The sequence below is a fragment of the Centropristis striata genome, chromosome 17 (genome assembly GCF_030273125.1).
Source record: "Centropristis striata isolate RG_2023a ecotype Rhode Island chromosome 17, C.striata_1.0, whole genome shotgun sequence".
NCBI lineage: Eukaryota > Metazoa > Chordata > Actinopteri > Perciformes > Serranidae > Centropristis > Centropristis striata.
The window spans coordinates 26,590,410-26,607,586 of record NC_081533.1 but is presented as its reverse complement, the minus strand read 5'-3'; the positions used below and the strand labels follow the sequence as shown (position 1 = coordinate 26,607,586).

The following is a 17,177-nucleotide window of genomic DNA, read 5'->3' as shown; positions in this document are numbered from 1 at the left end:
TAACCTCTGATGTTTCATTAACCTAAGGTAGGGAAAAAAACTAGGGATGAGAATGACAAGAGGCCCCAAGATAACTAAGTCACGATACAATCATACAGCAATTTTAAAAAACTGCAATATGCTGAGACTTGCTATAACATATACTGCCATTTATTATGGGTTTTTTTCTCAACTGCACATTGTTTCTCATTATTTTTGTTCTGTTTCTGTCAGTTTTGTCTTACTTTAGTTATTTTCAGTGCAGCAAAATGTAAAGTAAAGTCATAATAACATGTCATAAATACGACACCTGACAAACCACAATGTTTGTCACAATCCAAGTAGTCCAGTTCAACTAGGTACAAATGCATGTACTAGTGAATAAACAATGCAACTTTAGTGACTGGGGCTTTGACAGTACATTACTGTTAAATCTAATCAAAACCAACATCTCAACACAGCACCATCTACTGAAAGAGAGAGATTTTTTTTTTTTTTTTTACTGTAATACAAAAAACATTAAATTTGTAGGTGGTAATTTATTATAAACATTTGTGTATATTGATACTTTGCATCAACTTATTGTACCCCCAAAAACACACTTTTCTTGATGGTTTAAGTATAAACTCATAGAAAAAAATTGAGCTTTTTCTAATTCTGACATGCTGCGAATTGTTAAGATGTTGACTTTTTCACAGGTAAATGCAAAGTAAAATAAAAATCCTATTGATGTTAAAATGACCTATAAACTGTGGATGAATGTAAATATATAATTGTTAGTACATGCACCGTAGATCAGTTGTCAGTTTTAACACAACACGTTGAAAGCACCCCTCACCTTTCCTCCCTTCCCTCTGGAAATCCACATGGCACCATTCCCCATCATTGACCTTCTTGTTGCTGGCCTTCAGCTTTGTTTTCCCGGAGCCCATATCGATCAGCAGGTACAAATACCCCTCCAGCAGCTCCATGGCAAAGTAATCAGTCTTCAGCTCCCTACCGGGCTTCTGCTCTTTGGGACCCTGGGGGCGGCCGTGACTGAATAGCAGAAGCCCGCTGGGCTCCGTAGTGCGGAAGTCGAAGGAGATAGATCCCGTCTTCTTAGTGTTCCACTTGGGAAGGGAGATGAAGGACTCGGGGGTCTCAAAGGTGACGGGGTCCAGGGCCGCCACGTCCTCGCAGCGGAACACCAAGTCGCCATTCAGGGTGATTTTAGGGTCGCGCTCAATGGCCAGCCGGGACAGCTCCAGCTTAAAGTCGTTGTTCTTGTACACCACCTGGAGGGCGGAGAAGAGAGTAAGTGATTACAGTGTTACATTATCATTTTGGCAGCAGGAATACACTACCGGCCCACTTTCTGAGCTCCAGTGTTGGAGTTCTGGCCGGTTCCGATCATAGAATAGAAAGTTCTGGCAAGGTCACAAAACTACAAGGTTTTACTCCACAAAACTATGTGTACACTAAAAGGTCAACCATTCCACCATAAAACAATGAAGAAACCAACTTCACTTTCACTATTTTGTTTCAATAAAATAGCCAGTAAATGCAATGACAGCACGTAGTAATATTACTAGCTTGCTAGGATCAGAATGTGCCAGAACTCCGACACCAGAGCTCTGAAAGTTAGCTAAAAGCTTTGTATCCACTACACTACTGGCAATTATGTCATTCAACTTTGTTACGGCTGTGGACTGTCTCTAAGCCTCTTTTCTGTGCTACTTAGTTGGTTTATCTCTGTTTATTCCATTTGCCTGTTAATAAATATTATAATTGTTCAACTTGGAGTCCATGCAGCCATTTTTCTACATAGTTTAGTTATGTTTACCAAATATGTTACTTCCTGTGGCCCCTAGATCTCAAACTAAGGTCGTAACAAACTTAATGTCCAAAATCCTGAACCATCCCTTTAACATTGAGATCAGGCATTTGGCGTTGGCAGAATAAATGCCATATATCTTAAATACGGTAGAAAAACGATGAATCCATACAATCCTCATTTGCGTGTACCAGCAATACTCTTCATACAGGAGGAAGTCATTGGAGCACTCAGAGACAGTGGTTTTAACAGCAGAACCAGCACAATCGTAACACCTCCACAAATGTAACAACACTTATTTTGTTAAACTAAGGTGCTGCTATGAAAATGTCATGCAACTCGTCAAAATGCTTTCTTGTGAACACAGTTTTTCATCGCACCTGTTTTTGTCAACAAGCTGCCATGTTCACGATGTTATTTCAGTCTGAGGAGCTGAGTTGATGATGCTTCTGCTAGTCACAACCGTTATTTGTGATAATTCTATTCTACTCTGTTGGTGTTGACATGTGATTGCGAATTTCTAAATAGCCCATGTAATTGGATTGTTATTTTAAAATGCACCTTCCTATGGGCTGAAATCAAAATGCAGCTGCAATAGAGAGGAGCTTTCCGTCCATAATCCTGAGATCCCGCAGATGCATCCTAATTGCCCAAATTAATTTTGAGTGTCAGTTGTAGTAGCTGCTGGGAAGTCTTGTCAGCATGGGGAAATTATGAATCAAGACATGAATGAAATACATGACTTTGTGTTGAACAGGAACCAACATTGATACAACGTGCTACAGAAGTTGCTCTAACCAAGAAATTGCCACTCATTTACACTTTAAACATATAAAAACCTTAACAACAACTTAGTGCCACTGAGTTGCCCAGAGCATGCTTCCATTGACTTCCATTGACTTTTTGTCTGTATGCACAACATGTTCAATGCATAAAGCTCTGTTCACCACTGTAAGCTCCCAACTCTTGGTCAAATCCACGAAGCATACAAACTATTTGTTGTTGTAAAACAGCTGCAGCTCAGAAATGCCAGTGTAAATGCACAATAAATGGTAAAAAAGAAAAGAAAAAAAAAAACTTAAAAAGGCTCCGGGGGATACTCAGACGAAGGGAGAAGTGAATGTTGCCTACGGCCTTAATGTAAATGTCTCCGACAGCCTTTGATGAAATACGGCTCTATTGTTTCAGCTCAAAGTGTGTGTCTATGCCTCACTATATGCATTCATAATGGATTAAGTGCTAAAGGCAAAGTAAATTATCCTTGTCTTTCAGTTTCTTTTATTTGTTGAACACTCTGTAGACAGCGTTTCGAGACGCCGTCCTCAAGGTAATAGTGTGAAGCTGCGGAGGTCTTTGCATTTGCTTGTGTACGTGTGTGTTTTCTCTAGTGCTCTTCACGCTCGCTCACACACCCACACATACTCACTGACAGGTAATAGGAATGTAGAGAAGGTAGTTTTGTTTTTTTTCTCCATCTTTGTTTTCTGGTGCTGCCGCAGCGACGACGTTAAGGAGATTGTTGTGTTATTGTAAAGTCTCAGGTTCGATCCAGGCTGCAGACGTGTGCTGCTGAATGTAAAGACACAGGAAGCTATCTGCTCTTTGTTTCTGGAGCTTAACTCTCCTCACTGGTTTCCCATACCTTCGCCTCTACAAACTACAAACCTTGAATGCATATTATAACACCATTTTCAATGAATAGCATATGTTGTTATATTAATGTCCTACCTTCCACGTAACTGTTGATGTATTTTCAGTTTGATAGACTAAGAAAATTAACTTCTTAAATTAACTTGCAATAGTAATGGACCATAAAAATTTAAATTATACATCACCATAGTAGACACAATTACTGTGAATCATAACAGTGCAAAACTTTCATTTTTACAGTCATAAAATGTAGAAAACAAACATTTTGGTAAAATTAACAAAGATACTATAATGTCACAAGCACCATAAAAATAATGGGATTATTCTGTATAAATTACAGATTTGACTGATTTAAAAATACAGTAGAAAACCTTTCAGCATACAGCACAAACTCCTGGCTACCACAGCTGCAACAGATTGTCAACGAGACAATCAGCATGAATATTGGAAAGTTTTATACAGTTAATGTTTGCCATAGTGCCATTAGGTCGGATTGTGACGAAATCATGCAGGTTCTATAGAACCTCCTTTAGCTTCAGATTCATGCAGGGCTTCTTGCAACAACCAGCACACAATGGACAGACTTTGTGGGCAACAAGATCTCCAACCTAAACGTTTGCCAATACCACCCATAACGACACATATGAGCGTTTGTCACGGTACCGCGGATAATTCTAAAAATAGCACACGCGTCAGCATACATACACGTATGGTTCGCGGTTGTAAAAAAGGCTGCAGTTTCCGTGAATTTAGGCTACAAAACCACTGACCTAGGTTTAGGGCAAAACACTTCATGCTAAAAAGTTATAAAAGACGATAAAAGTTAAAAAAGTGAAATAGTTACAAGGTTGACGTTAGCCGCAGAAATTACGTAAAAAAACGTAATTCACAAACTGTGAGCCACATAAGTTATGTAAAAAGTATTTTACTTTTGTTTTCACAGAGTATATGAACCCCGTTCTCCTGGGTGAAAGTCCGCCGGTTGTTTGATCCATTGCCCTCCCTGAGAGTGATATCCGCCACTTAAACTCTGCATCGCCATCGACCACTACTACTGTAACCTAAGTTAATGGAAAAAATATGTTTTGGGTTATTTAATCATTTAAGTTATTATTATATACAATAATTATTTCATTATTATTTATGGAACTTTCACTATAATTTATGTATTCATTTTCATGTGTTATATTTAAGTTGATATTACTTGTCCCCTTGCCAAAGTTAATTAGTTCCTACCTGCCCTTGTTTTGTGGGACAAATATAGGTGAGGGTAGTCAATCGGATGTGGTAGTTTCGCGGGGTTTCTCTTGTGTTGTGACCCGTGAAGTGAAATGCTGTATGCTGTCCTGCCGATATTGGTTATTAAAGAAGATAAAGGAATAAGTGTGGAGTTATCTTGTAGCCCGCTCATCACCCATCGTCCTGGATGAACGCTACCCCGACAAGAAATAAGGGTTACACTACTATGTCCGCAAGATGGTGGTGGAGGACAGTCTTAACAGTAAATGTGAGTCTTTTTTTGCTGCCTGTGCAAACGCCTTACTTTGACGTTTTGAGGGGACACTCGTCTCCGGTGGGAGGTGGAAAGCTCCCAGTACGGGTAAGCCTTGCTGCTCCTCCAGTTTACTGGGAGCAAACACTGACACCGCGCTGCTAGAGGCCCAAGCCATTTTGCTGGGCATGCTGCAGGGAAGAGAGGCTACTGCAGCAAAATGAGAGGTTTTCTTAGAGCAGTCTCATGCTCATGGAAACATTTGCTTTTGTCCACAGGGGCTGTTAAACTCAACACAAAAGGAAAATCTCTTAAAGCTGATTTAAATGTGAAATTAGGAAAATAGGAAAATAGCTGGCCCCACGAGTAGAATTATTTTTATTTCTTGTTATTTTATTTTTTGTATTATACCTGTGAACCAATAACAGATGCTGCATCATTATGTGTGGATAAAGTCACCATTTGCCTTTGTTTGCATTGGCCTGTTTTCCTATTTGCACCACTAAAAGGCTCGTCCTGTGCAGTGCGGTTCACTGTATTGGTTTTTGACTATCTAATTTCACCAGACTGCTGCTGTCATTCCTCATTGTCTTTCACGGTATCTCTTTCAAACGCCCTCCAATCTTACCTATTTTTTCACATGCATGCACTCTCTCTCACTTTCTGTCTCTCTCTCTCTCTGCTTCTCTCTCGTCCTCTCTGTCAAACACCACACCTACGCACAGGCACAGGATGAACCATAAGAACACAGATATGCTGGGTTATTCTTGATCATAAGCCTCCTTTGGTTATCTCTTCCTTTGGCCACGCTGCCATATGTACTGTACACCTCATAATGTCGTCATTAGCAGAGATTAGTCCTGGTAATTAGCCATGATAACGCTAAAACTGGCAGCTAATAAGGCGTGAGCTCTCCTGGCTTAAGGTGTTAGAAAAAGAGAGGGGTAGGTGAAATAGAGAAAAGGCAGTGGGAGGAGGGAGAAGATTTATTCTCATTTCATTTATTTTGGGGAATTTATTTTTGTTTATCCATGCTGCTTGGTTTCGACAAAAAAAGACAGCCTGGTGTTCTGCTTTTTACAACAGATCATACAGAATGTAGAGGAAAGATGAGGCAAATGAAGCTGGCAACATGCTGCACCAGACGACTTTCAGAGTCAGTGAGTATTTGCAATGTGGCTCAACACCTGCCCAGAGCTGAGCTAGTGATGGGTGGCTACAATGAAGAATTTGCATGTTTTCTGTTTGAGGGTTAAAGCCTGTTCTCAATCAATATGATCACAACCACATGAAGTGTGGTCATTTTTATCTGTTTTACCCCACAAATGACTAAAATATGATGCCAATAAGTCCCAAGTTAATCATGCGAGATCAATTATTCTGTTGCTAATTAAAGGCCAAGTTAACATGACATTTAGTGTGTGTCCTTGAGAGGACAATTCCTAATGATGTTGGCAAAATTTCCCTTGTATTAATACTTTGGTCAATGATAACACTGATGTTGGCCAGGTTTCCATTATTACCTCTGCCAAGAAGGTCATGTGTTCAGCATGATTATTGGAAATACTACTTGCCTGATTTTCATAAAACCTGGTGGAATTTGGCCAAGACAGAACTCAGTATATTTTGGAGCAGATCTGAATCACAGTGTGGTTACACAAAATATTTTTGGCTTCTATTAATATTGCAAGCAATTGTGCTGTATTCGGAATCATCAGTAAAACTAGTTCCCTACTGGGAAAATTCATGTGATTGCCCCTTCAGGTTGAAAAACAACTCACCTGATCCAAGACTCATGTATTTGCATGAGTTTCTGCTCCTGCAAATACTGGAAACATGTTGTCTAAATGCCCTGTGCAATGTAATACAACACATTTTCTTTGTTTATCCTTGTTGTTCCATCAAACATTACAGGGTTTTTTAGGGTGTATTTGCTCTATTCTGTTGCCCTGAGGTTAGAGAATCTGGCTTGTAACCGGAGAGTCACAGGTTTAAATCCCAGGACTGACAATGCAAGGCACCTAACCCCCCACTGCTTCAGAAATGTGATGTCCACTGCTCCTAAGCATAGTGTTCACTGGTGTGTAAAAAGGATGGGTAAAATGCAGAGGTTGAATATCCCCATTGAGGGACTAATAAGGGAATCTTAATCGTTATGCCCTGTCAGGCAAGTGGGTCAGAAATGTACTTACAAAAAGTTAATTTTTCCTTGCCCCTATAAAAATCTATTTATGTCTTACAACACTGTGTGCTACGGGCATCTTTCTTAACTGCCATTATACGTCTTGCTCTCAGACTTGCTGAATATTGCTCGATGTATAGCTGGAGTTTCCTCTAACACCACCCTACTCATACGCCATTTCGACCAAGGCAGGTTTGGAGCTGGTGCCTAATCTTGAACAAGTTCTTTGTTTTTCGACGAAGATCGAGCTCTTGGCCAGAAAAACTGGTTCCAGAGCACCAACTCTTTGAACCACGAACCACTGACGTCAGGGGCTGGGGGCAGAATTATCGTGACCAACAATTCCAACTAAAACGTTTATCATTCATTTTATTTTATTTGTTTAACTGTGATGTGATTGATATGAGCTAGCCGTTAGCGTTAGCGGGCTAGCCGCTAGCATTAGCGGGCTGGCTTTAGCTTACAACAATGTCTAGCATTGACATCTTACGTATAGTGTTAATAAAAAGGTAATCGCCATCCATAGTGATCAAGAGGATCAGCATAAATTTGTTGTACCAGTTGTGTTTGGATGCCAATGTAGGCTTGCAAAGCCAGGAGCAACATTTGTAAAGAGACGATGTGGTCAGCCATTGTTGTTATTATATTTGCTGAGAGATTGGAGATGTATATAAAACAGGTTCTGAGACGGTTCACAAGTTGAACTAGCTGCGAACCAGCACCAGCCAAGCAAAAGATCTAGGTTTGCGTTTGTCGAAAAGAGTATAATTCACGTTTCCAGAATAATTGCAATATTCCGTTTGCTTCCTCTCATAAGCTTTGTCTTTATGATTCATAATTTTCTCGCAAATGCCCAGTCATAACTGTGCATGTGCAACTGTAAACACAGATGTGGAAGAAGTGAGATTGCTAGAAAAAAACCAACATGTTTTATTCTTTTTTGCCACCTGTCCAATCGGAAAAATGAGTTGCTACATTTACTCACCCGATGTTTGTTTACTTGCCCCAGACAACAGGGCAAGCCTTACTATTGAGCCCTACAATACGACTGAAAGCTCATGAACAAATGAAAACTGAAATAACAACTTCACAATCTGGTATCTGCTGTGGTATTCTTGTTTCCTAGAAAATGAATCTCCATGTCGACCGTGACCTCTTCTGAGCACCAACATCCAGAGAAAAAAAAAAAAATCAAGATGCTAATTTTGAGATGTGATTCAATTATTGAAATGGCATGAGCTTTTCTCTAGCATTACCCTCATTACTTACTACAGACCTAAAAAGGTCAACTCTGAACAGAATATATCAAAATGTAAGAGACAAATTGGTAATTAGGGACTGGGGCGGCCATGTTTACATGAAGCTGTAGCTGCATCACAAAGATTCTTTCAACATACTAATCAACACCAAGCAATGCATTTCTCTGACTTGAATGTGCTGAAACTAGTTGATTAGGCAGAGATGGGACATCACAAACACAGTGAAAGATAATCACACCAGCTTTCAATATGTCATTCATGTCAAGTATTCTAATGTCAGAGGGATTTTGAGCAAATCAGAGCCAAAGTGAAGGCAGGCAACCACAATTAGCTTGCTGTAACGCCAGCTGTGATTGGCCATTGATAGTAGCCTCTGTGATGGTCTGCAAGAGCAGAATTGGTGCTAATAGATGTAGAACCCTGTTTGTTATTACTAGGCTAGTTTAGATCATCATTGAACCGCTAATCTTTTCACACTATCCACTTAGTTTTAGGTCTGATTAAAGCAGTTTGTGTGCCAAGATCCACCTTGTTGTTAAGCATCTTCAATTCAACAAGGGCAAGAGGAAAATGCTGTGTAGGCCAATCATTAAGTGTGTGACAAGGTATCTTTTCACAGTCACTTAAGTCTTTCAGTGCGTCTCAGCAAAAGAATACAAATGTAACAGGCGAGGAGCAGCCATGGGCAACAAGAAAGAAAAAGCAGAATGCAAAAGAGCATACAAGGGAGAGGTGCTCGGCTGTAGGTAGGTAAGAAAGGAAGGGGAAGATGGTGGTGAATGACAAATGAGAGGAGGATGAGGGTAACAGAGGGACAGAGCGATGCATGGGAGCACTGAAGTGTGTGAGCCGTGCAGGGCCAACTCGGAACGATGTATCAAATAAGCTGTGGTGATGTAAAGCGGAGGACCCAGACGATCTGTGCTCAGTCAGGGGCAGACTTTGTATAAATGCAGGCGCTGACTCAGCATCTAAACCATATGCCTTTCTTTCATATCTTTCAATTCCTTGAGGGCGCAAGGCTTCATACACACATTTGTAATATGTGCTCTTCAGTATTGAAAGGGCAGGTCTGGACAGCTCATCAAAAGAGCCAAATCGCCCACTGCGGAGAAGCTCGCCGGCTTTGTCCACTAATTGAAAGACCGGTGTCAAAGGTCTCAAGAACGTTGGAATCTTCTGCAGACTTAATAATGTCCAGCAACATAGTTTTTGCACCCCTCTTCTGATATGATGAACTTGTGTTTTGAAATCACTGACTTGGGTCAGCATAGCCCCAGGGTGTTTCTGAGTTGGATTAATCTCTTCCACTCCACCCTCTGTACCGCAGACCTCTTTTAGGAGGGATACCAGGTCAAGACCACATAAAAGTGGTATACAGCATCTGAAAGCTGAGAACTTGAAGACTAATTCTAAATGCAGCTCAGCACTGTGTCAAGTTTATCTAAACTTTATGAACCTATTCCTATTCAAATGTTGACATTTAGACCGTAAATGTGCTTTGGACTTTATGATTGAAGTATATGAAGTCTATGTCCATGCTCAATTACGTAGAAAAAAAAAAGTCCTCCAACATAAAAGGCAGGAGAGGTCAAGTGTCAGTACCACAAATAACGGCACGTATCTCGGCTCGCGTTTAAGGGCACATATCAACGTATCGTGTCGTGGCTCGCGTTACAATGGCGCATTCTAAAAAAACCACACACATACGGCCTGCAGTCGTAAAAAAAAAAAAAGACTGCAGTTTCTGTGGACCTTAGGTTTAGGGCAAAAAACTTCTGGTAAGGTGTTATAAATGAACATAAATGCCAGAAGTGAAGTAGTTACAAGGGTCAAGTGACTGCCGTAAGTTACATAAAAAACATAAGCTACGTTCAAAAATGTGATTCACGTAACTTACATAAAGAACATAACCTTTAGTTAACCTAAAGTTAAAAATGGTTTAATTTTGTTTTAACACGGGACAGGAACCACGCTCTCCCGGGTGAGAGTCCGTTGCTTGTTTGACCCATACACCACCCCAACTACTTGGCTGTCAATCACTATTACGTCACCAAGATTACGGCGGGCGCATGAAATTCATAAATATAGCTTGTTTTTCGCTGCCTATACACACAACCTATATTGACGTTTTTGACAGGAGGACAGGCTGTTATGTCTCATAGCAATTTGAAGCAATTTCTGGGTCGATTTCATTTGTAACACAGGTGCTACATTTTGTTTTGCCAATTTTTAAACTTGTGAATTTTTTTTGTATTTTAATACCCTGCAAAATATCTCATCATTGTATCACATCAAGACCTTGAGCAAAATCAAATAAAATCCATGCTCTGATTTGGTCTCAAAAACTTTTGACATTTGGGAGATTTCTGCAAGAAGCCATCTGAATGCTCTATAGTCAGTGGTTGTAATGTTTAATGAGGCTGTGGTTATCCGAGAGGTCACAGCAGCTCATTTTATACAGTTACATCAAGTTTAAAAAAAATTCTCTCACTCCAAAGAAATGGCTACTATGGGGACTAACATCATCACACATCAATACAGTTGGGCTCATTGAAGCTCATTGAGTCTAGTGTTGCTAGATTGGGCGGCTTACTGCCCAGTTTGGTTGTATTAAGTTGTATTGTGTGGGCAAAATGGCCTTGAATGGGTGGACAGAATTTGTGCTGGTTTTTAGTTATATTAAAGAGTAAAAAATATATATAGTAGTGTGGGGACCACAAAGCTTCATGAAGCATTTGCTTTATTTACGGAGCCCAAGAGATGGCGCTCTCTGTTTAACAAAGGGCTGAAAACACACTAAATTACCATTGCTGTAGCCCATTGTTTAAAGCAAAGACCGCCATCTAGTGGGGTCAAAAAAGCAAATCCTTTACGAAACATTGTTGTCCCAACACTAATATATAGGTTGACAGCCTTTCCCTGTTGTTTAATTCACTGATAACGGAAAGAGAGCTCACTGAACTTGATGACAAGAGGCCGCCCACGGCGCTGAAGGAAAATTAACAAGGTAAAATTACATAACCATTTATATTAAAACAGAGGATAAAATAGGCAGCCAAAGGGCATCAAGTAAGGGATTTACAAGTTTATATGATTTATTACAGAGTACGAATTTAACAAGATTATTAGCAAGTGCAAACAGTTTAAGAATGTAAACAAAAGATGTTGCCAATAAATTCATATGTGAACTGCACATTCAAAATCTGACATAACGAAAAAGAAATAGAAGCAGACTGTGTGTATGTAAAAGGCTTGGGTGGCAGTGAAAACTCTTACTTAGTAGTTATTTGTCTAGGTTGTTCTCTTTTTTATTTTTAGGGCAAACATTTTATCATTACATTGTAGAGAGTTCTGCTTCTTTGCCATCTACATTCTAGTACGGTATATGATTTGCATTGATTCTTATCTCTGCACATTTTGAGCACATATTGGGCTGGAAAACATCAAACCATTCTTGCAAACATCAAGCCAATCTGGCAACACTGACTGAGTCTCATTTTTCCATCCATACCCAATTTATGCAATGGAAAGACGCCACAGTGTAGGAGCCACAGTATGCAGAAATATTCAAATACAATAGGTGAAATCAAGTGCATGGGATTAACATAAAGTGGGCATGTCTGAAAGGGTAGACTCATGGGTACACATTAGTGTTGGGACAACGAAGCTTCGTGAAGTATTTGCTTTGTTTTTGGTCCACACTAGATGGCGGTCTTGGCTTTAACAAAAAGGCTTCAGCAATGGTAATTGAGTGTGTTTTTAGCCCTTTGTTAAACAAAGAGCGCCATCTCTTGGTCTCCGTGAATAAAGCAAATGCTTCACGAAGCTTTGTTATCCCAACATTAGTACACATGGAATGCATTTTATTCAACTCTCTTGAGACCAGAGGTTAAGGGACCCCTCTGGAAATGTCCATGGCAGTTGTTTCCGCAGTAAAAATTTAACTTTGGAGCATTATTTAGCCCCCGAAGGATGAAGATTATAGGACATGATTGGTACAAATGGATTCTAACCGGCCAAGGATGCTGGTGTCTGTGAGGATCGGAAGTTAACTTTCGTGGCCTTTTGAACATCCGAATGTGTGTGGCCCCGACATGGAATGTGACTGGACCTCAGGGCTGACTCTATTGATTTGTGTGTCATAGAAAAAGACCCTGCAAGTCAGCAGTACAGAAATATATATATTTTTTTTCTGATGTAGCTGCGGTTGTAAATATCACAAAATAGCACATAGTTTGAGGCTACTTTAGCACAAATGTTGTAATAAATGCACAGACAATCCACCTATTTGAAATTTTAGCTGCTAGTATACATATTTGTATTGATTGTAGTGACATTTACTGACAGTTTGTAATGTACTTTTAGCATTATTATACATGGCCTGATTGCTGTTGCCTTGGTGATAAAGAAGCACAACTGTAAAGGGCAAAAAGGCGACTCTGCAACAGCACCCTCCAACTACAAGGTCTCAAATGAATGCTTACTTGGTGCTAGATGGGGTGGGAGCGGGGGCAATGTGAGAATCTAGAAGATTTTATCGCGCAACAAAGGTGAGACTAGGAGGAAGCTGCAGACGAAGAGATAGACCATCAATACGGAGTTGGGAGGGCAAGACGAGGGGGAGAGTGAAAGAGAGTGAGGGCAAGGAGGAGGGCCAGAGCATTCATCCCTGCATGGAATCAGTCGAAGAAATCAATTTTTAATTTGGCCGTCAGGATGGCAAAGCTGGCGTGCCAACATCGCTACCATGGACTTAATTACACAAAAGTGCCCTGGAGAAAGGGAAGATGAGAGGAGGAGAGAGGTGGAGAGAAGCTGATGAGAGAGGTGGGAAGAGTGAGAGAGACTGGAGGATGGAGGGAGGAGTGTGAAATGGGCGATAGCAAGGTCACTGTCTGGGAGAGGCATGGCGAGGCGGGGGTTGCGGCGGAGAGACAGATGGTGACGTGTGGAAGAAGAGAGGAATCTGTGGAAACAAGACTAGGGGGCTGAGGAGCAGAGAGACCTGATTTCACACCCCACCACTCTGACTGGGAGCATAAAAAAACACACACAAACATCACACAGTGTATGATCATAGCATGTGGGTGACTTTGAACACACATGTGAGCACACACACACATACACACACTTGCACCAAATAAAAACTTCATAGAGCTTCAGTGCCTCTTTTGGTGCCTTTTTACTCTTCTTCTGCTGTGCTCTTCCTTTGGATTTCTGCTGCCTGGAGGGTACCGGCCAAGCGTATCAAAGGCGTTTGACCACGGTGGCGGCATGAAAGCCTTGCCCCGGACCATAACACCGCTGATAATCCGAGCTGTGCCACGGAACTAGCACAGGATGAAACACACCGCTGTCTACCCCCCAACCACTCGTTTTCCTCTTTATTTTCAGCCACTACTGTACTACTCTAACCTGGCGCTCCCAGTTACTCACTGTGGGTTCTCAGCACCTTTCTGCCTGGTTACCTTCCTGGCTCAGCTGAGCTGATATAGTCATTAGAGCTTGACCGCAGCTGGAAAGTTGAGCCAATGAAAAAGAAACACCACGAAAAACAACAAGCGAGCTCCCAATTCTTGTAAGTCTTTCTGAACTGAACTGTCAACACACCAATTTGATGGTCCGGTACTGTGTCCTAAATTCTGTTGATAAATGCCATATATAGAGTGTTCATCTTGGCTGCATGCAACTGCCACCACTGCTTAAACCCAGAGTCAACAGTACAATATGGAATACTTAAATTTCTAGTAGGCCCAGAGGAATTCGGAGCGACTGTCTTATGCTGTCAACAAACCACTTCCCTGGAACTGAGGTGAAACATCTTACTTTTGGTATTTCAGTTGTCTTTTTTTATCATTGCATTGTAGAGAGTTCTGTTGCCTTGCATCTACATTCTAGTACAGTGCACTGTTTGTATTGTTTTTGAACTAATTTGCATTGTTTCTCATCTTTGGGCATTTTTTTCCATCAATTTGGGTGGAATTTGAGCACTTATCGGGCTGGAAAACATCAAACCAATCTGGCAACATTGATTGAGTCTTATTTTTCCATTCATACCCAATTTATACTATTAAAACACTGTGTAAGAACCCCAGTATGCGGAAATATTCAAAAACAATAGGTGAAACCAATTGCATGGACACCAACAGCCAATGGTCTGGGACTGTGTCTTAAATTCTGTTAATAAATACCACACATAGACTGTTCTTGGTTACATGTACCTGCCACCAATGCTTAAACCCAGAGTAAACAGTACAATATGGAATTCTTAAATTTCTCAGTAGGCCCAGAGGAATTCAGAGCAACTGCCTCATGCTGTCAGCAAACCACTTCCCTGGAACTGAGGTGAAACATTTTACTTTTGGTATTTCAGTTGTCTTTTTTTATCATTGCATTGTAGAGAGTTCTGTTGCCTTGCATCTACATTCTAGTACAGTGCACTGTTTGTATTGTTTTTAAACCAATTGGCATTGTTTCTTATCTTTGGGCATTTTTTTCCATCAATTTGGGTGGAGTTTGAGCACCTATTGGGCTGGAAAACATCAAACCAATCTGGCAACATTGACTGAGTCTTATTTTTCCATTCATACCCAATTTATACTATTAAAATACTGTGTAAGAACCCCAGTATGCGGAAATATTCAAAAACAATAGGTGAAATCAATTGCATGAACACCAACAGTCAATGGTCTGGGACTGTGTCTTAAATTCTGTTAATAAATACCACACATAGACTGTTCTTGGTTACAGGTACCTGCCACCAATGCTTAAACCTAGAGTCAACAGTACAATATGGAATTCTTAAATTTCTCAGTAGGCCCAGAGGAATTCAGAGCAACTGCCTCATGCTGTCAGCAAACCACTTCCCTGGAATTGAAGAAAACAACATTTTGAGATTCTACACTCGACTACACAACATTTGGAGCCATGTTTTGCAGTGCTGACCCAAACCCAAGGTGCTAAATGAAAAATGCAGCCTTGGGCAGAAGGTCAAACATGAATGCGGATGTCTGATGTTTACAGTAACAGTTCTTCTCTCCTGGAGACGTGTTCCCTTCCCGCACATCCACATCCAGGCTTTTCTTTTACATTTACTTTTGTCTGCAAGCCAATAAAGTGTGCAGCTGACAAAATCCAACTCCATTATTCCTTGAAACAATTTTCTCTTTCCAACACTACACATATCAAACTTTTAATTAATTCCTGCACTTCCGGCTATTCTTCCTCATTTCCTCTCTGCAGCATCCACTCCCGCACAGCCACTTAGAGATCACTCAGTCTACCCAGACCAGAGTCTGCTTTACAACCATCTGCTCTGACTCTCCATTTCCAGCACTTGGCTCACATTGCCTCTCCACTTTCACCTCTATTTGTTGCTGTTAGCTCTCGCCAGAATTTGTTTTCCTACCGTCCACATTTCCCCTCTCCATCCCCGTGCTCTGTCTGTACGTTGACTGTAAATCCAGCCGTGTCTTGATGAGAGAGGATAGTTAAACGCCTTGGGAAGTTTAAGACCCACTGGGGATCCTTCTGATAGCAACCCAAATAATGAAAATGTAATTCTACAGGCATAATTAAGTTAGAGATAGGGCGATTACTGTGCGATCCATTAAAAGTGATGGCAAAAGTAATTACTTATTCAATCAGCGTGGTTTTATGAGGAAATGCGATGGCACCATGTTGCGTCGCCTCTATACAAGTCATTACATTTACAAGGGCATAATACTTTAAGCTATGATTGGTCCTCTTGACAGCTTGTTAAGCTATGAATTAAAGCCCTGGTGAAAAGTCATTTTTTGTCAGATAAAGTTTTTATAAGGCAACTGTCCTCTACATATCCATCCATGACTTCTCTATATGTGGCTGGGTATGCTTGCACGACTGAGAGTAGAACTTTCTGTTTGTGATTTTCCACCATCCCACTGTGGGGTGTGCAATGCATGTGGATATGTTTGATCTGCAGTGTGGTTGGAAGGAGAGAAAATAAAAGAGATTCAGGATACTGTATGTCTGACACCTCCTACACTCACATATGGGAGATACTATATCTGTCCAGACTGTCAGATTCAACTGTGTTTGTGGACAAATGTGTGAGGATGAAGCTGTGGCACAGTCGAAACCTGTTGTGTGTTTGTTCTCACTGCCATTTTATATAGAACAACAGAAAAGTCATACCAATAGTTTTATGATGCCCAATAACTGACCACACATTCACTGCAACTCTGAACTTATCTGGTCATTACCCAGAGGAGCTGTATGTGAGAACCAGGCAGCAACCTCCCGGTCTGAGCAGTGAAGCAAACCTTTAAGTGCCGTAAGCCAGAAATCTTTCAAAATTCAATCAGGGGTCACAAACAGCAGTTGCAAAAGAACTTCTCACTTGATTTACTACCTCAGAAAAAATGAGCGTCAACATTGTGGCCTCAATCGCAAATCTTCACCAATACAATATGATGATAATTGTGAAAATAATGGTCCCATTTAGAATAAAATATTCCATAAAGAAGCTTTGATTGACAGTTCGCAAAACAATGCGTATCCACGGCACTTTGGACATCGAAACAGCTGTATTTTCATCTCAGAATTTTGACCCCTTTTTTAGTTTATTTGAACATTTTATTAATTTGAAAATATTTTCTTCACCATTCGGTTGTACTAAAAGACACTCCAAGGAGTCAACTGTTCAATTTTTCCAGTAAGTAACATACATTTTGTTTAAGCATTAAGAGTTTATTTTTAGATCCCCCCTGTTCTCGCGCCTCCCCAGTCCAGATATGGTCTCTCCCGGTTTAAAAA

The 17,177-nt window shown here is 40.6% G+C and overlaps 1 protein-coding gene across 1 annotated transcript in view; it reads right to left on the bottom strand.

Moving 5' to 3' along the window:
- Positions 1-17,177, bottom strand: part of nrxn2b (neurexin 2b) — a 948,314-nt gene that overhangs the window by 479,273 nt on the left and 451,864 nt on the right. The window contains exon 9 of the mRNA XM_059355183.1: positions 818-1,256. Within this exon, the coding sequence (XP_059211166.1) occupies positions 818-1,256 (439 nt within the window). The remainder of the gene's footprint in view (positions 1-817; positions 1,257-17,177) is intronic.